This window comes from Rattus norvegicus, chromosome 1 (assembly GCF_021556685.1).
Source record: "Rattus norvegicus strain SHRSP/BbbUtx chromosome 1, alternate assembly SHRSP_T2T, whole genome shotgun sequence".
In the NCBI taxonomy this organism is placed as follows: domain Eukaryota; kingdom Metazoa; phylum Chordata; class Mammalia; order Rodentia; family Muridae; genus Rattus; species Rattus norvegicus.
In genome coordinates, this window is record NC_141534.1 from 172,704,641 (window position 1) to 172,725,709 (window position 21,069).

At 48.5% G+C, this 21,069-nt stretch overlaps 4 protein-coding genes and 1 long non-coding RNA gene across 9 annotated transcripts; 2 read left to right on the plus strand and 3 right to left on the minus strand.

Annotated features, from left to right (window-relative positions):
* Nucleotides 1-573: 573 nt before the first annotated feature.
* Rrp8 (ribosomal RNA processing 8) lies at nt 574-4,963 on the minus strand. 2 transcript variants are annotated; one of them, NM_001008346.1, is given in 7 exon segments: nt 895-1,653; nt 1,861-1,957; nt 2,037-2,143; nt 2,274-2,403; nt 2,503-2,956; nt 3,164-3,530; nt 4,764-4,921. In NM_001008346.1, coding segments are annotated over 7 exon segments (1,374 nt in total). In that variant the 5' UTR covers nt 4,863-4,921; the 3' UTR covers nt 895-1,533.
* Nucleotides 4,964-5,117: 154 nt separating this feature from the next.
* Ilk (integrin-linked kinase) lies at nt 5,118-11,425 on the plus strand. 3 transcript variants are annotated; one of them, XM_087603578.1, is made up of 13 exons: nt 5,118-5,274; nt 5,567-5,703; nt 8,692-8,857; nt 9,020-9,115; nt 9,274-9,370; nt 9,463-9,546; nt 9,648-9,733; nt 9,877-9,986; nt 10,082-10,209; nt 10,284-10,405; nt 10,495-10,594; nt 10,707-10,837; nt 11,012-11,421. In XM_087603578.1, the coding sequence occupies exons 2-13, from the start codon at nt 5,615-5,617 to the stop codon at nt 11,159-11,161; spliced, it is 1,359 nt and encodes a 452-aa protein (XP_087459704.1). In that variant the 5' UTR covers nt 5,118-5,274; nt 5,567-5,614; the 3' UTR covers nt 11,162-11,421. The 3 variants fall into 3 exon arrangements, with proteins under 3 accessions (XP_087459704.1, XP_087459729.1, NP_596900.1); NM_133409.2 differs by having other exon boundaries at nt 5,169-5,183; nt 11,012-11,425; XM_087603603.1 differs by lacking the exons at nt 9,274-9,370; nt 9,648-9,733 and having other exon boundaries at nt 5,118-5,183.
* On the minus strand, nt 11,393-12,682 carry Taf10 (TATA-box binding protein associated factor 10). Of its 2 annotated transcripts, none has more exons than NM_001134735.1 (5): nt 12,415-12,661; nt 12,155-12,309; nt 11,926-11,990; nt 11,728-11,842; nt 11,393-11,562 (listed from the first exon to the last, which is right to left on the minus strand). In NM_001134735.1, exons 1-5 carry the CDS (start codon nt 12,644-12,646, stop codon nt 11,473-11,475), a joined length of 657 nt encoding a protein of 218 aa, NP_001128207.1. In that variant the 5' UTR covers nt 12,647-12,661; the 3' UTR covers nt 11,393-11,472. The 2 variants fall into 2 exon arrangements, with proteins under 2 accessions (NP_001128207.1, XP_087515240.1); XM_087659114.1 differs by having other exon boundaries at nt 11,396-11,562; nt 11,719-11,842; nt 12,415-12,682.
* On the plus strand, nt 12,083-16,405 carry LOC147996910 (uncharacterized). The gene is made up of 2 exons (XR_015652321.1): nt 12,083-12,332; nt 16,315-16,405. It is a non-coding gene; the product is annotated as an uncharacterized LOC147996910 (long non-coding RNA).
* On the minus strand, nt 14,251-20,372 carry Tpp1 (tripeptidyl peptidase 1). The gene is given in 13 exon segments (NM_031357.2): nt 14,251-15,153; nt 15,327-15,452; nt 15,630-15,788; nt 15,911-16,031; nt 16,780-16,849; nt 17,078-17,266; nt 17,399-17,597; nt 17,711-17,889; nt 18,044-18,171; nt 18,364-18,514; nt 19,756-19,895; nt 20,161-20,232; nt 20,351-20,372. Coding segments are annotated over 13 exon segments (1,692 nt in total). The 5' UTR covers nt 20,368-20,372; the 3' UTR covers nt 14,251-15,012.
* Nucleotides 20,373-21,069: the final 697 nt, after the last annotated feature.

Sequence of the window (21,069 nt, forward strand, 5' to 3'; positions counted from 1 at the left end):
TCAACAAACCCTGGAAATAGAAAAAGAAATATGGCTTGAGAAGTCTGCAGTGAAACATACAAACCACTCACAACACAGTAGTTGTATGCTAAGAGACCGTTTGCAGTTTGAGAATATAGATGCTTCTGGGGAGGGCGTTTATGGATCTGCTAAGCTATCTGGGGAGATGACTAAACTTAGGTAGTGAAATGCATGTTCAGCAGCAATAGCACATGCAAACATTGCATAGTGTCGACTAAGGTTAGCCTCACAGTCCAGCCTCCAACATGCCTTCTTGCCTTTTTCAAAATCATTATTCCTTCAGGACTAGAGGCAGCTAACTAGATCAGAATCCTGAGACCTATTTCTTCCTAGAGGGAACTCCCAGGTCTTATTCTTAGGAATTAGTAAACAAGCCTATATACCTGGATTCAAGGTAGATACCTCCTGGATGAGCTCAGCATGTCAATCTAGTTCACCTTCCCTCAGCACTACTTCAAGAAGTTGTATATTTAGTACCTGTAGTTTTCCTAGGACATGGACATGGTCAAGGTAGGCACCATGGCCAGACTTTGCCAGTGAGCAGCCCCACAGTTTTGTTATTGAACAGAGATCCAGCTTCTTTATTACCCCCTTCCAAAGAAAGCTTCAAATGGACTAAGTCTCTAAATAGCAAATAAGCCTGTTTACATGCCTATATCAAACTTTCCCAATCTTTCTCCGTCACATCTAAATTACTTACTCTTCAACCTCTAAACCTGCTTAGAGGTGATCTTTAAAGAACAGTAAGATCAACGATATACAGTAGCCACAGATGGTTCATTCGCACCTTACTCTTCTCAACTCTAGCTCTCCTCAGTGAACCCACACAACATACTGTGAGACGTTTACACTGTTCAAATGAGAAATGGAATATTCAGAGAGTAAATGATTTCTTAAGCTGAATATGGTGGCTCATGCCTGTGATCCCAATAGTCAGGACGCTGAAGCAGGATTGCCATTTGTTTGAGGTCAGCCTGAACTAGTGTGAGATGATGTAAAAAATTAAATGATTTCCAGTTCCAAAAAACAAAGAAATTAAATAACTCCCAGCCCCAAGTGGCAAACTGGCATTGGGACCTGCCATGTGGCAAAAGCTTCCTGTCTGCAGTCTTGAAGCTGAAGGAGCAGAAACTATGGATGAGCAGAGGTGAACAACACAGATTAGAAGATAACACAGCAGAGAGTCCACATGCCTTCTGAGAGATAAAAAGAAATCCAGAGATCCATCAACTCTCAGCTGACTAGTTTCCACAATACCTGAAGTGACCTAAAACTTCCAGACACATCCATGCCCTCACAATAAACACCTCATTCTTGAACCTGCCCAAGAAATTTCATGCTTTCTGTAGCCACGAAAGCTCCATTAGAATAGAGCTGAGCTGGAGCCTTTACCACAGTGTTCTTGGCACAGAAAGAGGGTGGTACCAGATTCTGGCTCAGAGCCTGGGTAGATACAGTCTTCAGAGTTCTGAGATGGGAGTCTGATCTCTCCCTTTCAACGGTGTCCATTGGTCACCTGCGCTTGTAGAGACAGGGCTGAAGTTTAAGGCCTGAGAGTTGGGCTTTGGGTCCTACTCGAGGAGGTCCAGTCTTTTCAAAGTCAAACAAGAAGAAGTGGCTGTTGGTCAGGTCCTAGGAGCAGAGAATACTGATGAGCTACAAATCTTCACTCCAACCACACACCTCAGTGTTTCCCCTGTTCAGAGAGCATCTCACAGCTCCTCCCAGAGTTTTGTATTGAAAAAGCAAAATGCCAGTCTCTATGTTTACATCTTCCTTCCTGAACACCATTATCCGAAAAAAGGTAAGAACAAAGGCAGACTTCTTGGGGACCCTCACCTTGTAGATGACCTTAAAGCCAAGTTTGGTCACAGCCCCCAAAAAGGTCCGAATATCCTCAAAGCGGCTGCTGACTTCCGCTACTTTGAGAAGACCCCTGGGAAAAGGAGGAAGTCATGTGTAAAGGTGTAGACTCATGCATGCACAGCAAAATCATCTGTGTTCTAGGGACTCACCCTGGCTTTAGCACTCGATTCGCCTCCTCAAGGAAGTCCCTGATGTTGGTTCCCATTAGTGAAAGGCAAAACACAGCCACATCCACAGACTCATCCTCCAGAGGTACCTGATGAAGAAGAATGTTAATTGGAGTACACAGTGTTGGAAGAGGAAATCCAGCACCAAAATGCTTGAACTGGATAATCTGATGAGAAGACCAGGAAGAAGGGTAAGATCAGATACACAAAAGGGCTTACCTGGGCCATGTCACACACAGTGACCCTGGGGTCCAGAGCAGCCAAATCAAAACAGTGCACGGGGTTCCGAACACTTGAAGCTAGGCGGCAATCTCCACAGCCAAAGTCAGCTACCACTAAGGATGCAGGCCTAGGAGTGGAAGGGAGGGTCGGGTCACTTATTGGTCTGGTCAAAGTCTTGATCACCACCACCACCCCTCTCGTAGTCTATAGCCCGCCCCCCTATTACTTCTGACGGAGATCTTTGGCAATGCGGTCCACGGGGTGCAGTGGCCACTTCTTTACTTGTCTCTGAAAGCCACGGTGATAAAGGAGAAAAGCCTCAGGGTCTTCCTGGAATAGGCATTGGGCAGCACTGCTGGGCCCTGAGTACAGCTGTTCATTAAGGTAGCGAAATCGGGCCCCATCCAGGCGTTGTGTCATGCGTGCTCGCAGGGCTCCAGCTCTAGTCTCTTGACTGTCTGACTTTGGAGCAGGAGGCACCTCAGTCTCCTCTATGGAAGCCTTGAGAGGCACCTGGTCCTGTGTCTCAAGTGGCCGAAATTTGTTCTTGTGTCTCCGCTTATTTTTCTGCCGGTTCCGCCACTGCTTGCGGCTCAGGGTGTGTGAGGAGTTAGGTGATGCAGACTCACGGCTTGACTTGGGTGGGTCAAGTGTAGCAGTACTTGTCCTAGAATTGTGAACTGCAGAGAGGGAGATGAGAAGGCATTTGAGGCTTGATCCCCTAAATTCAGAGGCACAGGAAGTCATCCTGGCTACTCCCTTGTCCTTAAGACAGAGTCTATAGCCTCTTACCATCCAGCCCATGGTGTGTGTGTGCGTACAAGAGAAAGACAGTGCCATCTACACAGTCAGTTCATACCCCTCCCCCCATTCACATATACTGGTACCTGTTTGGTCAACACTGTTCAGGGACTGGGTTGGGTGTAAATAAGAATATTCCTGGCATTTCCTCTTTCCTTTTTCTTCTCCAGCAGAGATCCCGCCAAGAGGAGGAGCTTGTCTGTGGCATGTTCTTTCCACTTCTTTCCCCTCAGAGTCACTGATAAATGGTGCCTGTTTTTGACACTTCCCTTTTCTTTTCTTCCCTACTTCCTTTGAGACATTGGCAAGTGAGGACCTTTGGAGGTGTCTCTTCTTCCTTCCTACCTCCTCCTCTTCCTCAGAGTCACTGCCAGGTAGGCTGGGGCATTGCTGGGAGAGAGATGCTGCTTCCAGGGCTCGTAATGTAGCCAAGAGATGGCGGCGCTTACGGCCCTGGAGGCAAACAAGGGATAAGAGTGTGTATGTGAGAATGGATGAGGCCTGAAGGCTATGAAAAGAGATGGACTTCAGCTACTGGTGGTCCTTCCCATCCAAAATTAGCACATTTGTTGTGAAGTCAGCCAAGTCCAGAACTTTCAGGCTGCAATTCCAACCTCTGGGAGGCAGGAGGGCAGACAATGTTCCCGTTCTACTTTTCTAAATGGGTAAAGGATTGCCAGTTGATTTCCTTAGAGGAATGTGCTAAGCACCCAAGCAACGGGACCAAGGTAAGACTGTGGCTATCTTTGCCTCTCACTGACAGCATTCTAGGGGCAGCAGAGGTTTTTTTTTTTTTTTTTTTTTTTTTTTTGTTTGTTTGTTTGTTTTGAAACAGGACGGACAGTGTCACACATGTCTGTCTATTAAAGATATTCCTAACTGCAGTAGAAGGAACAGCCTGTTAGGAAGAAGCTGCACACAGACAAGCAGAAATGGACCACAGAAATGAATAGTACATCCTAGGCTGACTGAAGGTCAGGAACAGCTTAAGGGGATATAGAATTCCTCACATCTGATGAGACTCAAAGGAAAAGGCCTGTTTTCCGTGAAGTTGATTTGGGGTTCAAGTCCTACTGCTGGTCCTCAGCCAGACCCTTACCTTGGAGGTTCTAGATTCCCTGAGCCTCCTTTGAATAGTGATTCTGATACTTTCCCTGTCACCTGCCTTGATTCTGTCTAATATACACTGCAACTAAAAACCCTTTCAAGGTTTCGGATTCAGCTATGTAGTAAATGCTTGTCTACCATGCTGAAGCCCTGGAATCGAACCTCAGTATATAAAGTAATGCCAGGTGAGAGAAAACTTGGAGAAACCACTCCACTGCTAAAACTCCACTGATTTCTACCCTTAGTGTACAGAAAACTTACTAACTTTTCAAGCTCTGCGCTCCAAGCTCCTAATCCCGCATTCCTATTAGGACACACTGTGATACGGTGAGTTACTGCCCGGGAGCTTCTCAACATTTTTCTAAATCTCAGGTACGCTCTTCTCCACACCAACTTCTCACCAATTATGTTTTAAGGTCAGTTTTTTGGAGAGTTTCCGGATCTTCAGATCATGACTAACTCTCTCACCATCCTGATAAACGACAGCATTTCAGGCTCTCCCTCTACCCAACACGACCCCGGGAGGATCGACTTTGCCTCCTTAAAACTCTTCAAATAGCCCGGTGCAGGGCCGCTCACCTTGACTGGCGGGGCAGTCGCCGCCTGAACCTGTGTTGTCACGGGCCGGAGGCCAACGATGGCTGGGGCCGCCTCGACCCATTCGGGCTCCTCAAACATACCGGTGGCCGGCAGGGTTGGAGGAGTCTACGCTCTGGCCCACGTGTAGCGCGCGTCCGAGAATCCTAGGACTGGAGCCAGACCAAACTCGGCCGGAAGCCACCGAGAGAAATTCTGTGGTGGCTAGAGCGGCCCGCGCGGAGCAGAGCACCATCGAGTGTAACCGCTCCTGAGCTAGAGAGGCAGTAGGAGGTCGGAAGGGAGGGACCGCGGCCCGCGCTGGCTGGAGAGGGCCGGGCCGGGCCGGGCCGGGGCGGGGCCGGGCGGCGGGCGCGGCCGGACGGGAGTTCCCCGGAGAAGCCGCCTGCGACCCGAGTCCCGGTGAGTGCGGGTAGTTCCGCGCCCTGTTCCATGCTGGTCTTGCAAACCTGTCTCTGCGATCTCTACAGTAGCTCTGAGCCGGGGCCGCCGGGCAAGGACCCCTTTCCCCTCCCCCGGGTGTTTGCAGCTTTGGGCCCCTCCCCTCCCCCCAAGCCGTGTTCTAGGGCCGTGACTCGGAGCCCGCTGACGCCAACTCAGGAAACTAGCAAAGTCTACCCTATACCTCCAGATCCCCCTGCTCCTCGAGCCCAGGGGTCGTCCGCTGCCCGAAGCCCTTCACAGACAACCACTGTCCCTTTCGCGACGCTCCCCATCCCAGCACTGACACCTCTGTCCTGAGGGAACAGAGATAGAGTCATTCTCTTGTCTCTGTTCTCCCGCAGTTCCCCGAGACTTCCCCAGTCCCGGGGTCTCTGTGCCGGGACGCTGCTATGGACGACATTTTCACTCAGTGCCGGGAGGGCAACGCGGTGGCGGTGCGCTTGTGGCTGGACAACACAGAGAACGACCTAAATCAGGGGTGAGCTGAAGCATTGGCGAGTGAGAGGACTGCTAGAAGTCCGCTCTCCGCTACTTGGGGTGCTCATGTCGGGCGGAGACAGCTAACTTTGTTATCCAGTGTGATGAGGAGTATTAGAAAGCAAAGTCTGTTGATGGAGGAGGGTTTACAGAGAGGAAGCTGTGTCTGGGTTTTTTGTTTTTACTAAGTTTCACAATCGGTTCCCGAGGACTTTGCAGCCTCTGTGAACTCATGTCAAAGGCAGACCAGAGTGCCAGAAAATTGGAATTACATGTGGTTGGAGGATGAGTTTCTGCGCCCTAGAGCATTGGATAGAAGTGGAAAAGGACATTAGAGATCTAAAGTTCTGAAGCTGTGTAGTGATGAGACTACCCATTTGTCAGGTGTCACCGTGGATGCAATTGCCTTAAAGTGATGTTTTGGATACAAGAATTGAGACAGGGTTAGTGGTGAGAGCCCTAAAGTCATAAGAATGAAGTAGTTGAGTTGGTATGGGAAGTGAAGGAGGAAGTCAAAGATGACCTGGGGTTTAGGTTTGGGAACTTGGACACTTGGCAGTTGCCGATGCTCCATTTTGGACTGACTACAGTTTGGTGACACTACAATAACTTGGAAATGCTTGACAGGTTGTTGTTCGTGCAGATTTTAAGTTCGAGAGAGGTCTGATTGGGATACCAAGATACCATAAATTAGCGTTTAAATGATACCTGAAGATTCTATAAGGTGAAAAATAGTACCTCAGAAGAGGAGTAAAATAAAGGCAGAGGTCGAGAAGGCTGGCTGACTGACAGGGAACAACCATCTGAAGGAGAAATAAGAAATGGACTAAGATTAGAGAATGGATGTTTTAATGGAAGAAGAGTGGTTAATTATAGGCCACTGAGAAGTTAAAGAACATAAGTGAGCATTTTAAGTCTTCATTTAGTTTCCATTTAGGATGTATTTGGTCTTTGAATGGTATTGCAGAAAGTAACAGGAAACTGCATTACACTGGGTTCCTTCAAATAAGAAATCCTTGAGGGATTGGGAATGTAGCTCAGTGGTAGAGCATTTACATAGCAAGTGCAAGGCCTTGGGTTTGGTCCTCAGCTCCGGGGGCGGGGGGGGGGGGGGGGGAATCCTTGCATAAGACCTCATCTATTCCCTATAGATGGCAGGCTTCTGTCAGGGAAAAAAGTGAATGGAAAGTGAGGAAACAGATAATGTGAACACTTTCTACAATGCTGGCTGATATAAGAAAGCAAGAAATGCAGTGTTGGAAGAGTTTAGTAGGTAGTTTTGGTTTGCTTTTGGAGACAGCCTGTCATGTAGTTCAGAATGGCCTCCAGCTCTCCTTCCTCCTGCGTCAGTCAGCCTTCTGAGTGCTGGGATTTCCATTTGTTGCAACTGTATTTGACTATAAGAGGATTGTTTTAGGTTGGAAAGGATCATCTGTCATCCTAGGCCAGGTTTCACCAGCTTCCATTAGGGTGAATACTGTTTCTCTGTTATATTCAAAGTTACTTGTTTCATTTTTTTTTACATTAACTTGTGCGCTCTGTAAACACTAAGCTGTCTGTCCTATTTTGTTGGTAAGAAAATAGAAGTTTAGGCTGTTGTCCAGTGGGAGTGGCATCTGGAAGAATCCTTGTTGTCAAAAGGTGAAGGGTATCATTAGGGAAACCAGAAAGCTTTGGTGGCTTGAAGGGAAAGGGCAGTGCTGGAGGTGGTTAACTCCCTGCAGGCATTCTTCAGATAGAAATCCAGGCCCTCAGGTGACAGTGGGCAAAACATTTGCATTTGTTCTCAAGCTTAAGCTTCCTCTGAGGCCACAGACTTCTGGAAGTTGTTTGGTCAGAATACATGAAGTCTGGGAGAGAAGACTGATAGGATAGCAATGGATATACTCACATCCTCAGAAAGCTTTTGCCGAGTTTGTATTAACTGATGAGGGCAGACTAGAGGGACAATTTTTTTTTTTTTTTTTTTTTGGATCTTTTTTTCGGAGCTGGGCAATTATTTAAAGCTACATATCTCCTTCAACTGTTGGGGGATTCTGGGTGACCAAGCCAGGATCAACTCAAGGCCCCTCCTCCAGCCCCCTCACAGGAAGTGACCACAGCACTAAAGCATCTGGAGGCTGCAGGCCTAGACCACAGACCGCCCCCTGTTCCGCCCCTCAGATCTGCATCCCAGGGCTGGAGGGAATTTCCTTTTATGGCTCCAGGCTGTCAGTTTGACCCAGCCCATACAGTTGTTTTGTTTGTACACTTCTCTTTATAAAATATATGTCCTTAGGGGATGAAAATAAAACTCAGATATATTTTTTATTCAAAAGCTTCAATTTATATTTTCCTCTGTGAATTTTGGTTGGTAAGTAGGAACATCCGGGTTTGTGTGGTTATCTGCCTCTTCAGTAATCAAAAGCATGTTTGTTGTTGTACCCCTTCAAAATATTTTAATTCCATTCCATTTTTAGATGTCAGCTTCAATAACAGAGCCAAAAGTAAGCCTGTTTCCTCTCCTAAGTTGTATAGCCTGTCTTCTCCAGTATGCCTTTGTAACTTTACAGCAAGGAGATGCACAAAAGCAGTCAAAGGATGATAGGTGTTACTAAAGATGCATGAGCTGGAGATGAAGCCTAGTGGTATAGTATGTGCCAAGCATACGAGGTCCTGGGTGTGCTTCCTAGCACTGTCAGATGGGAAGACAAGAAGGTAGGGAACCCAGAGGACCCCAGAAGAGTACTGTCTACCTAATGAAATAGAACTGCTAGGAAAGGAGTTGTGGTTAAAGTGATAAACCTTAGAGCTGTTGGGACATCTAGGTGATTGTTGGGTGTAAAGCTCAAGGGAAAATCTGAACTGAACTTTAGGAATTGCCAACACAAGTAGAAATTAAGTCTTAAAGAGGCAAGCCTTCTTAGTGGCTACAGAATTTCTTTTCCCCGATGAATCAAAGCTTTGTCCTTCCCAACACCAGCTTAGTGTCTATGTCCTTTTCTCAAAGGGATGATCATGGCTTCTCCCCTTTGCACTGGGCCTGCCGAGAAGGCCGATCTGCAGTGGTTGAAATGCTGATCATGCGGGGAGCACGGATCAATGTGATGAATCGTGGGGATGATACCCCCCTGCACTTGGCAGCTAGTCACGGACACCGTGACATTGTACAGAAGGTACATGCAAATCCTTTACCATCCACATCTCACACACAATATGAAGCCAGTAACAGGCACTGTCATGTGGAGAATGTGTGCTATTCTTTCTTTCTTCGTGCCTGGACACAAGTATCTCACAGGAACTGACTGCCCTTTTCTTTTCTTGGCCATGGGACGCAGCTGTTGCAATACAAGGCTGACATCAATGCAGTGAATGAACATGGGAATGTGCCCCTTCACTATGCATGTTTCTGGGGCCAAGACCAGGTGGCAGAGGTAAGTACTCAGACCCCAGGTCCTATGGTGAGTGGGAAGCAAACTGGGCATGGAACCATCAGTGCACCTGTCAGTCCCACTGTGGGACAGTTACAGAACTGTCGTTGCGTCCATGTGTTCATGCTTGTTTGTGACTGGCCTGACAATTTTCTTTTCAGGACCTAGTAGCTAACGGGGCTCTTGTGAGCATCTGTAACAAGTATGGAGAGATGCCTGTGGACAAAGCCAAGGCACCCCTTCGAGAGCTTCTCCGAGGTTCATTATCTACTCCTAGCTTGTCTCTTGTCCCACCTTGCATCTTCTCTCTCCATAGCACAATTAAAGCCAAGACCATTCTTTTTCTCTAGAACGGGCAGAGAAGATGGGCCAGAATCTTAATCGTATTCCATACAAGGACACATTCTGGAAGGGGACCACTCGCACAAGGCCCCGTGAGTCACTACTGTGGGGGGAAGGGCTGCAACACAAGATTCCTGGGTTATTGGTGTCATATTAAGGTGAAGCTGGGTACCTGACCTGCTCATATTCTCAGGAAATGGGACCCTGAACAAACACTCTGGTATTGACTTCAAACAGCTCAACTTTCTGGCAAAGCTCAACGAGAATCATTCTGGAGAGGTGATCCCTGCCCATTTTGTTTCTCCCTCCCTAACACTCACAATCTGCCCACTCTGTATTACTAATTAAGGTTTTCTTCAAGTTAGGAGAAAATAAATGGTACAGCCCGAGCTAATGTCTTCTAACCTCTACCTATCCTTCAGCTATGGAAAGGCCGCTGGCAGGGCAATGACATTGTTGTGAAGGTGCTGAAGGTTCGAGACTGGAGTACAAGGAAAAGCAGGGACTTCAATGAGGAATGTCCCCGGCTCAGGTGAGACACCTGAATTGGAAGCTGTTTCTAAGGAACCCCAAATAGTACTGAAAAGTGAAATTCTGTTGGGTCTCACCACTCTCTTCCTCTCCCAGGATTTTCTCTCATCCTAACGTGCTTCCGGTACTAGGTGCTTGCCAGGCTCCCCCAGCTCCCCACCCAACCCTCATCACACACTGGATGCCATATGGATCTCTCTACAATGTTCTACATGAAGGCACCAGTAAGGATGTTGGTCTTGTTGGGAATAGAATAGGGGTGGGGGACTCTAAACTAATGATTCTTGCTTCCTGTTAGATTTCGTTGTGGACCAGAGCCAAGCTGTAAAGTTTGCTTTGGACATGGCAAGAGGCATGGCTTTTCTTCATACACTAGAGCCTCTCATACCTCGGCACGCACTCAATAGCCGTAGTGTAATGGTGAGACCACAAGTTCACTTCTGGTCCCCAAAGCCCTTTGCTGGCCTACAATAGGTTCCACCTTTTTGACCTTAACTTCTCTTCCTCAGATCGATGAAGATATGACTGCCCGAATCAGCATGGCTGATGTAAAGTTTTCTTTCCAGTGCCCTGGGCGCATGTATGCACCTGCCTGGGTGGCCCCTGAAGGTAGGTAAAGGCATCATGTTGGGAAATGAAGAATTAGCTCAGTAACAGTAGAAGAGGCAGAGACTAAAAAGGCTATGCAACTGGAATAGTTAATAAGCCTTATCCCTTCCAGCCCTGCAAAAGAAGCCTGAAGATACAAACAGACGCTCAGCAGACATGTGGAGTTTTGCCGTGCTTCTGTGGGAACTGGTGACACGAGAGGTGCCCTTTGCTGACCTTTCTAATATGGAGATTGGAATGAAGGTGAGCACAGAACTGCAGATACTTGTGTGGGGATAGTGGTGCTGACATCACTGTGGTAAGCCCTTCCTGCAGTGTATACAGATCTATAGTAATCCTACCATTCAAGGGTCAAAGGCTTTTGCCCATATGATGAACTCAAATTCAGAAGCTCACCTTGTTCTGTATAATTTGCAGGTGGCACTGGAAGGCCTTCGGCCTACTATCCCACCAGGTATTTCCCCCCACGTGTGTAAGCTCATGAAGATTTGCATGAATGAAGACCCTGCAAAGCGACCCAAGTTTGACATGATTGTACCTATCTTGGAGAAGATGCAGGACAAGTAGGACTTGAAGGTCCCTGCCCAAACTTCAGAAGTATCAGCATATGGCTGGGGGAATGCACTTCCCCGAAGCTGAAGATCTCTGGTTGCCTCCCCTGTCTCTAATCATGGTACTACCCCAGTTATGGGGCTTGTTCCCTGCTCCCATCCCTACCACTGTAGCCCCAGAGAGGGCTGGGCTCAGAGCTTTGTCACTTGCCACTTGATGTCTCCCAACATGGGAGGGATCAGCCCCGCCTGTCACAATAAAGTTTATTATGAAAACAGGCTCATGTGGGGACAGAGGGGAAGACAAATACATCTGGGTTGGGTGGCTCAGGTGAAGTAGTGCGGCTTCTTCACATTGATGCCATACTCGCTGAGGGCAGGGGTCAAGTCCTCCATGGTTAGGGTGTACTTGCGATCCTGGGGGAAAGAGGGAAGACCACCAGCTGAGCACAGCAAGTCCAGATTCCAGTCCTTTGTGGGTAACCCTGAGTAGGCCCAATACCTCCCCTAGGATGCTGCTTCCCCAAAAGGCTTTCAGGATAAGTTAAGTCTGTACTGCTGTGGAAGGCGAACCTCTCACACCTTGCTCTTGCTCCGGGAGCTGCCAGAGGCTGTACCCTTCATTTTGCAGTGCTGTAGGGCATCATTGGCAATATCTGAGATGAATTTCTGGGCAGCTAGTGAGATGAGCCGAATTCTAGAGAGGAAGGGGGTGGTGGTAATGAGATATTTAACAAACTCCACCCAGCACTCAACAGTCTAACCTCTGAGTTTACTCACATGCGTGGGTCTGAAGCTTCAAAGCCAGCACGGTTCAGGTAGTAACCAGTCACTGCATCCGGGATCTGAAAAATCAAATAGCCGTCATTATTAGCTCTGCCTACTGATGCGCTGGGTGGGGAGGAAGAATAAAGAGACAGCTTCCTAGTAGAGGACGCTTGAAAGCATGAAGGTGCGGTTGAAAGGCACGACAGCGAGGCAGGTGGCCTTGTACAGGCGGGAAGCCCACCGTAGGTGTATAATCCTCCAACTGCATCAAGAAGTCCACTAGTGGTGTGCTGGACACTACGGGCTTCACTTCTCCGTTGGCCGCGCTCGGTAGGGCGTAAACCCCGTTAGACATTGCCCCCTCAGGGGGAGCCGCGCCGCCTGCTGCCACCGAAGCTGAAGGAGAATCAACAACACAGGTGAGAAGCGCAGGGTCCCCCCAACCCCCGCTGCGGCACCCAGTCGGAGATTCCCCCCTCCCTCACCCGGCCCGGAGCTCACCCGGTCCGCGCCGCTCCGCGGGCTCCCCTGCCCGTGCCGCCACGGGGCCCGTGCCTGCAGTGGCGACTCCAGCTCCAGGGCCCCCTGCTGTCCCCGCGGGGCTGGCTTTGCTCTCCGCGGCCGTGCTAGTGGGCAGCGCAGCGGGAGCGGACACCGGGGGCGCCGGACCCGCGACCGAGGCGGCACAGGCTGGCGCCGCCTCGGGGTCCGCGCCGGAGCCGCTGCAGCTCATGGGGCTGGTGGGAAAGGCGGCAACCAGAGCTACTTCCGCTTCCGCTCGCCCAGGCGCACGTTGCGTGACGTCACAGTTCCCGCCCCACCGCTTTAGTCCGCCGCGGGCGACCTTAGGTTGGCTGTTGGCAGATTAGGTGTAGACTGGCAGAGGTAAACTGTGAAAGACCTAGCCTCCACCCTGCGGCTCAACCCTGCCCAGATGGGACCGCGAAGAATCCAGGACTGCACACTTCATTTCATCTGGGTGCGCAGATTTGACTTGGGGACTCATATGTCAGATACTTCATTACCAGTCTCCTTAACAGTCTTCATTCTTTGTCGCTCCCTTTCACTGTCTTTAAGGATTTTAGTGGATTTGGTGTGTGTCCCTCCCACCCACAACGGTCCTAGAAGCGTGCTGCTGTAAATGTAGAGATAGGTGTTTCACCCCGAAGAAATAACATGCCAAAGTCACATGTGAAGCACATTAGCAATTCAACAGTCATTTATTTAATTTCTATTTGCCAACTACAGGGTTGGGACCTAGGAATACAAAGTTAAGAATCAGATTCTAGTTCACTAGCACCAAGCTCTGGAAAAGGAAGGCAGACAATTTTAATACTGTATGGTTGTTTCCCAGATACACGTAGGTGGAGTGCAAGGAAGTAGGGAACTAACATCAGCTGCTTAATTCCAAGTGTCAGACATTAGCAATGTTTATTTCCCAATTTTGAAGGCAGGTTTCAATGTCCCTGACTTTTACCCAGTAATCTTTGAAGGGTTTGCACAAATAAATATACTGTTTGGTTTAGAAGATGACTTACCCATGGTCAAGGATGCTGAGGGGCTTTGGAAGGCTCTCCCCTACCCAAGTACTTCCTGCAGTTTAGAGGAAAAAGGACATGGGCTCAAAGATAATGCAGTAGTGTGTGTGTGTGTGTGTGTGTGTGCGCGCGCGCGCGCGCGCGCGTGCACGCACGTTTGTGTATTTTCGAGACATGGTCTCACGTAGGCCTGGCATGCCTGGAACTCTTTGTATAGACCAGGATGGACTCAAAGAGGCTTGCCTGGTCTCTGCCTCCTAAGTGCTGGGATTAAAGGTGAGCATCACCACGCTAGCTGATAAAGACATATCTGGAGAAGTAGTCAGTAAAACTTGTTGAAGTTAGTAGGGAGGTGAAAAAAAATGAAAATTAAGAGTTACAGGTTTCTGGCTTGTTTGAAAGAGGCATTATATCACAGACTAAGAGATGAAATAGTTTAGGTCTGGGCTGGAGGGAGATGAAGTAATGAGGTATCTTACATTTGAGATGTCAGTGATCTATCAAGGGATGTTAATAAAATATGAGTAAAAACCTACGGATGGAACAATGAACACCAGCATCCCATAATTAGTTGAAAAGGAGGACAGTTAGTGTGGTCAAAGGGGGTATACACTGAGCAAAAAAGGAATGGGAAACTGACGGAAAGAACGAACACCCAGGTTCACAGAAGCTAGATGTTTGTGAATGTCTGACAGTTGAAATTAAAACCTGAATGCTGCTTTGGTGTAGCCAAGAAGGGGAAAATAAAATGTAAATTTACAAATAATTTACAAAAAAAAATCACTGAAGCAAAAATTTAAAGCAAAATTTGTAACACCTATTTATTTTGTTGAGGAGCTTTGCCAATAAGAACATTTAAAACATTTAAAATTTTCAAACTTGAACTTTCCTTAGAATAGTTATATAGATTGTCACCAACCTGTTCTTTTTTTTTTTTTGGTTCTTTTTTTCGGAGCTGGGGACCGAACCCAGGGCCTTGCGCTTCCTAGGCAAGCGCTCTACCACTGAGCTAAATCCCCAACCCATCACCAACCTGTTCTTAAACAAGAAAGCCCATAAAACACTGAGAAGTGTATAACTGGATAGAATGTCAGGGAGACCATTGCACTTCAGTGCCAGGGGAAGAAAGACTAAACGATTAGCACAAAGGTCTCATTTCAGTGAACGAAGAAGCAGCTGGAAGAGAAAGAGCATACGGTCAGTGCAGAGGTGGTAAGCATTAGGTGGGACTGCTGGTGTCAGTAATGCAGACTGAATCTTCTCGCCCTGCTTTCACATCTCAAGCTGGAAAGAGGAAGGAGAGATGGGGTTGGGGTGAGACAAAATGCTGGTTATAGCATCTTGTTGGGGATCTCGAAGTAGAAGTTTGGAGACCTGAGTTTGATGGCTCACAGGGTTGGGAGTCCAGTCCTGCTCACAGCATTTGAGGGTTAGGGAGAAGCTATCTGCAGCAGGCAACAGTTAAGAGTTCATCAGGGCTTCCATTGAGGAATAACGAGAAACTGAGCCTTCCCTTGTAGTACAGGAAACAGTTCTGCTTTCTCGTCAGGGCAGGGAAGGGTCAAGGGTTGAGTAGAGTCTTCAGTAGGGCTGGGAAGTTGGGTGTTCCCCAACCTGTCACAGGATCCCAGCCAGGACCAGAGCAGAAACCCTGACCCTCCACTTCTTCATTCAGACAGGACTCATGGCAGCCATGGGTTACCTGGGAGGAGATGGTGGCATCAGACCTGGGCCTGCTGGTACCAGTACTCCTAGACTGCACCTTATTCATATTCATGTCACGGAGGCAATCCCATATAGTAAAAGCACCCCAAGTCCATGGTAGCCCTTCTCATATCCTATGACAATATCCACCCTCTTTCCTCCAACACTTACATCAAAGAGTCCTGCCCCATGCTGCTGATAGAGCCTGGGATTGAGAAAGCCTAGAGGGGGGCGGCCATTGAGGAGTCTGTGCTCATTTATCAAGGATAAAATTCCCCCAAACACTGGAGTAGAGGCCTGCAAGATGAAGATGCAAAAATAGGTCAGGGTTTTAGCGGGATTAGACTTCTGAGGGATGATGCTTGCAAAGATCAGAAGTCTCTGAGGAGTCAGGGGTTCTGGGTTCAAGATTTTGTAGATGGAGGAGCGAGGGTAGTTCCTGAGTAGAGGGTTTACAGCAAAGCTGATGCTCACCGAGGTTCCAGATACCCACGGAATGGGGACCATGTTGCTGACCACCCAGTAGCCATCAGAAAGCGCGGCAACATCTGGGTAAGCACGGCCACTAGCATTGAAGTAACTAGATGGTGGTAGATGAGAGCTGGACTTCAAGAACTGGGCTACTGCTTCCTCCTGAAGGACATTTCTGAGTGTGAGCGTTGGCCAGAAGTCTGCTCAGCAAGCCGCTGAACTGAGGACAATTCCCCTGACCACCAACCCTCAACCTCCACAAATCCATAGGAATATCCACAAACCTGGTATGAAGGCTGTGGGAAAACATTGCTGAAGCCTCCACCACTGATATAGTCAACTACTTCATTTGTGACAAGGAAAGGATTCTTGAAGGAGGTTCCTCCTACTGTAGTGACATAGGGGCTAAGGAGAAGACAGCATTCAGATAGCGGGTGTACTGGCTGGTTGGTTTTGTGTGATACAAAGATCTAAGTGATGAAGGAGGCTCAATTGAGGAAATGCCTCCATGAGATCCAGCCATAGGGCATTTTCTTAGCGATCAATGAGGGAGGGCCCAGCCCACTGTGGAGAGTGACATCCCTGGGCTGGTGGTCCTGGGTTCTATCAGAAGGCAGGCTGAGCAAGCCATGAGGATCAAGCCGGTAATCTCCATGGCCTCACATCAGCTCCTGTTTCCTGTTTCCAGGTTCCAGCCCTGCTTGAGTTCCTGTCCTGACTTCCTCCAATGATGGATTGTGATCTGGAAGTGTAAGCCAAATAAACCCTTTCCTCCCCAACTTGCTTTTTTTGTCATGGTGTTTCATCACAGCAATAAAACTCTGACTAAGACAATGGGTGATGTCCAAGATGTGTGGAGGTGAGTGGGTACGGTCTGGGTCTTACTGGAAAGGAGAGTAAGACTATGGGAGCCTGTGTACCGACAGACTGGATGCCTTCAAGACATGGCTGGAATTAATTGTATATACTTTTCTGCCTAAAAACCAAACCCTAACAACTAAGGGAACAAAACAACATATTCTGCTGTCACAGCCTGGGATATACAGGAAGAAAAGGGAAGGGAGCACAGGAACCCCAACAGGTAATGCTGAAGGCTGAGCCATAGCAGCTCCTGGTGGCATCAAAGTCACACATGAAAGAGTGGGGTACTTACCTAGAAGCAGGGAAGCTAGGACGGAACTTGTGTCTTCCGGAGACAGACCAACACCCAGCTCCAGTGTCACCTGGGAAAGACATATTAAGTATTCAGATCAGATGGGAAGAGCTTGGGGTGTAGGCTTATATATACCCGAGAAGAAATGTATATGCCACCTCACAGATCTCAGGTCATGTCAGTAGACCCTGCTAAGACTGAGTTCCTATTATGAGTCAGAAACCAGGTTGAAGGGTCAGCTGGGATAAAGCCTGCTGCTTGGTAGGTGGGATGTCTTAATTTTATGGTAGGAGGTTACCTGAGGCAAAAAGGAGGGTGAGACCCCGAGCAGCAGCCTTCATGAACTCAGTGTTGACTCTCTGGATGTAGACACTGCTGAGGGAGTCTTCATCGTCTCCGTAACTCACAGTATGTACATGCGGCAAGGATGACTCATTGCTAAGAAGCAGGAGCCATTGTAAGAAGGGCTCCTGTGCCTCATGGCGGCCTGAATTGTTTTAAAAGAAGGGATAGGAGTGGTCATTGGATGGTTGCCAGCCCATGGCGTCCCCTTGATAAAATGAAGCAGCTATCAGCAGTCTACTCCAACCCATTTTCCCATCCCCCAACTTTGCAATACCAGGGCTACTGTAGACCCAAGTGGAGATATTGGCACCAGCACTCATCAGGTATTCCACATCTAGACTGGCCTCGATGCCCGCTCGGCCTCGCCCCTGCTTTCCAACCACTCTTGCTACTGAGGCCTGGTGTGCAAAACTGCTACCAAACAGGCGCATGAACTCAGTCAGATCCGAGTTATGGAAGTACTGTTCCAGGAACTGTGGAAACATCCAAATCAGGAGTTGTAGATCAGAGAGTGAGGCCCAGGGTAGTGAAGCACTGAAGATATCTTGAAGAGGTTGTGATGACCCCAGGGTTTTGCATGGCTCACCTGGGCACAGGCCTGGCTATTGTTGGTGGTGCCAGAGCCCACATCTCGGGCTGTCAGGTTATATCGCTGACGAAGCACAGATGGAGTCACTCCCAGGTGCAGGCCAACAGGTCCCACTCCTTGTGGCTCTGGACGTTGTCTCGGAGATGATAAAGGGGGGAAACGGTGCAGCCCCGCCACTGTGGAAAGGGTCAGGCTTAAGGAGGTCTCACAGGTACTACCACCCACTTCACTACCGGAAACACTCCATGCCTCCTGTGTTATCTAAACTTCTTCAGCCTGTAGCTCTGCCCCCCCCCAACCCCCAACCTCCACCAACCCCATTGGGTTTACCAAGGTCCACATGAGGGGCCAAGGCCTGGGGGAGCTGATAGGGATGTGGGGACCTTATAATGTGGGTCTTTGCAGGTCCCCCTACATAGCGATGAAACTCAGCCCCAGGAAGCAGCAGCTCAGCCTGCCTGGAAGTAAGAAAACAGAAACCATGGAGAGGTGCTGTAGAGCTGGCCGGAGCCCTACTTACCACCCAATCATTATCTCTGTACGCATTAGCAATACCCACAGGCTCTCAGCAAGCTTTAAACTCCCCCATTTGGGGGTATCTTGTCTCCTTGGTGGGAAATGGATTCTATGGGGCAATCATTACTTCTCACCGGACACTCAGCCAGCAAGTCAGAAAGTCCTGGGTGGTCACTGAATGGCAGTCCCGGGCTCCAGCTGCCAAGAGCCACTTTTGGACAGTGCGGAGGGTCAGTGGTGATGGTTGGACCAGCTCAGCTACATCCTCTAGGGTGAGGTACTTTCCTGCAGGGATTCAGAAGGGGATCTTGTCTTCATTTCAGGCTTTCCTGGGTTGTCTGGATGTCAATCAGGAGACATCAAAACTTCCCCAAGTGCTAGGCATATTGGGAGTCCAAGGGAAGAAAGGCTGAAGAGACATGAAATGTCATGGCCAGGAAATATGCACAGCATGTATTGCCCCGGTCACAAAAATTCAAGGAGGTTAATAAACTTTAAATGTCCCATTTTTAAGCTTCTCTTCAAAAAGATTTTCCCAGACTTTCTGAGTCAATTATACAGAACCTTCTAATTTAGCTCAGCTTCATACTTGTTGATTTTAAACAGCATAATGGTGAGTCATTCTTTCCTGCACGTGAGGAGCTTCCTGGGTGATCTGAGGATGCCCCTCCCGCCTCCCACCTCCATTCTGCACACACACACACACACACACACACACACACACACACACACACACACACACAAAACCTTGCCTCATCATATGGGACTTTACGCCGGAGAGGATTCAATCCAGCCTGACCATCATAGAGAATGCTCTAGAATAGAGTGGGAAGTGCTCTGGGGAGTGTGGTGAAGAAGAGGAAACTACAAACCAGTCAGGGTGCTGGGCAATAATCCAAGAAAGAGAATAAACAACTGAGTTGGCAGCAAGAGGGATGGCCAGATTGGATTAATCCAAAGACAATTGAGGACTTGAACTAGCAACAGAGGAGGGTGTGGGAGTAGCTATGATAGAGGGGGAAGGATCATGATTTGATGATCACGTATACACACTAAGTGCTATTTCTCCATTTGCTAGCTGGTCAGGAGAAGCCAACATTTCAAACTAGATCTGATTATAAGTCATGTGCTCCTAAACACAAGTTCCCCACTCACCATCTTACTGGCACCTGAACCTAGGGCTTTGCATTTGCTCCATGAGCACCCTATCAATGAGCTAGCTAAACCTCTAAACAAATTTTTTTTCAATCTTGACAATCTTGCTACACTGCCCAGGCAGGCCTTGGATTCAATATCTTCCTGTTTCAGCCCAAATAGCAAGGATTATTACCTCATGCTACTAGGCCTTGATTTGTTCTTAGATTTAATTCTGGAGAACTAAGGCAAAAATGGGGTGGGGGTGTATATAAATGTGGCAGTTACTACCATTTGTCTGTCATACCAGAAACATGACCCTACATGATGTGCACCAGCCAGTGCCTGCCTGGTCCTGCCTCCCATTTCCTGCCCCCACTTCTGATAGGCACCATATCGAGGAGAGCTGGGATCCGACACAGCCTGCACCAGCTCCGAGAGTCTGTCCAGGTTCTGCTGTTTCAGCGCAAAAGTAAGACTCAGCTCTTCCTCGGGATCCACTCGGCCCAGTGACACCCAGCCTGGAGGCAGCCTACAGGGTCAGGGACATGATTTGGTTAGGCCACAGATGGGAAATCCAGATCATGGAAAGTTTGGGATAAAGAGCTGAGACTTCGGGTGGAATCCTAGATGCAGATAAGTATCATAGGAGGTAAATGACAAGAGATTAAGCTGAGGGGGGGGGGGCGAATAAGTACAGAGTGGGTACTAGGCACAGCTGAGGACGAGGAAAGCTAGGACCAAGCATATGCAGAGGCGGGTATGGAGAAGGCACCTGTAGTACTAAATCAACTCACATCCACCGTTGGTCCGGCTCGGGGCTGTGAGTGCATTTGCCGGCGATGACGAGAGCAAGGAGTCCTAGGAAGCTGCAGGGACAGCAGGTGGGTTTCATGAGGAGCTGGACCCTCACGGTATTCTCTCTACAACATGTAATTCCCTCTAATGTAATCCCCTTTAGCTACCCTCCCCACCTCAGTTTCTCACCGGGCTTGGAGTCCCATTTTGGCTTTCAGGCTGATCTATAGTCATGTGATAAGTCACATGAGCACGATCCGGCACCTCCCCCATTTCCCTGCCTAGTAACTAGTGACGTTGCTGAGTCCTCTCTCCCAAATGAGCCTGAGTGCTGGGGCTGCTACTGGAATTCTAAGCTGTGTTGAGCATCTAAGCTCAGGGCTTCTCCTCACCTGCTGCCTAAGTCTGCCTCTCCTGGAATCACAAAAGAGTGGGCTCTGAAGCCCTATAGGTGTGGGCTACTCTCCTGGCTGTAGAATATTAGCAAAACAAGCTCTCAGAGCCTAGGTTTTCTTCATGTAAAATTCAATGACTGTTAGACAAAAGCAATGTGCCTCGTACTTAGGAGTAAAAACGGACAGTGCAATAAAGCAAGCAAATGGAACCAAGACTGATTTGGCAAAGATTCAACTAATGTGAGCTCTTATGAATGTGGGCATTTCATGGTTCTGAGGTGTGTGTGTGTGTGTGTGTGTGTGTGTGTGTGTGTGTGTGTGTACGTGTGTGTGCACGCGTGGAGGCCAGTAGAATTGGGGGTTTCTTCACTTACCTGCTCTTAATAATCACCACATTGAATTCTCAGGCTTAGAACCCTAGACTGCTTCCTACTTAGCCAGTCTCTGCAGGAAACTGCTACAGCTCAAGTCCTGACCACTTTAGAGGGAAAAGCTGCAGAGGGCCCAAAGCTA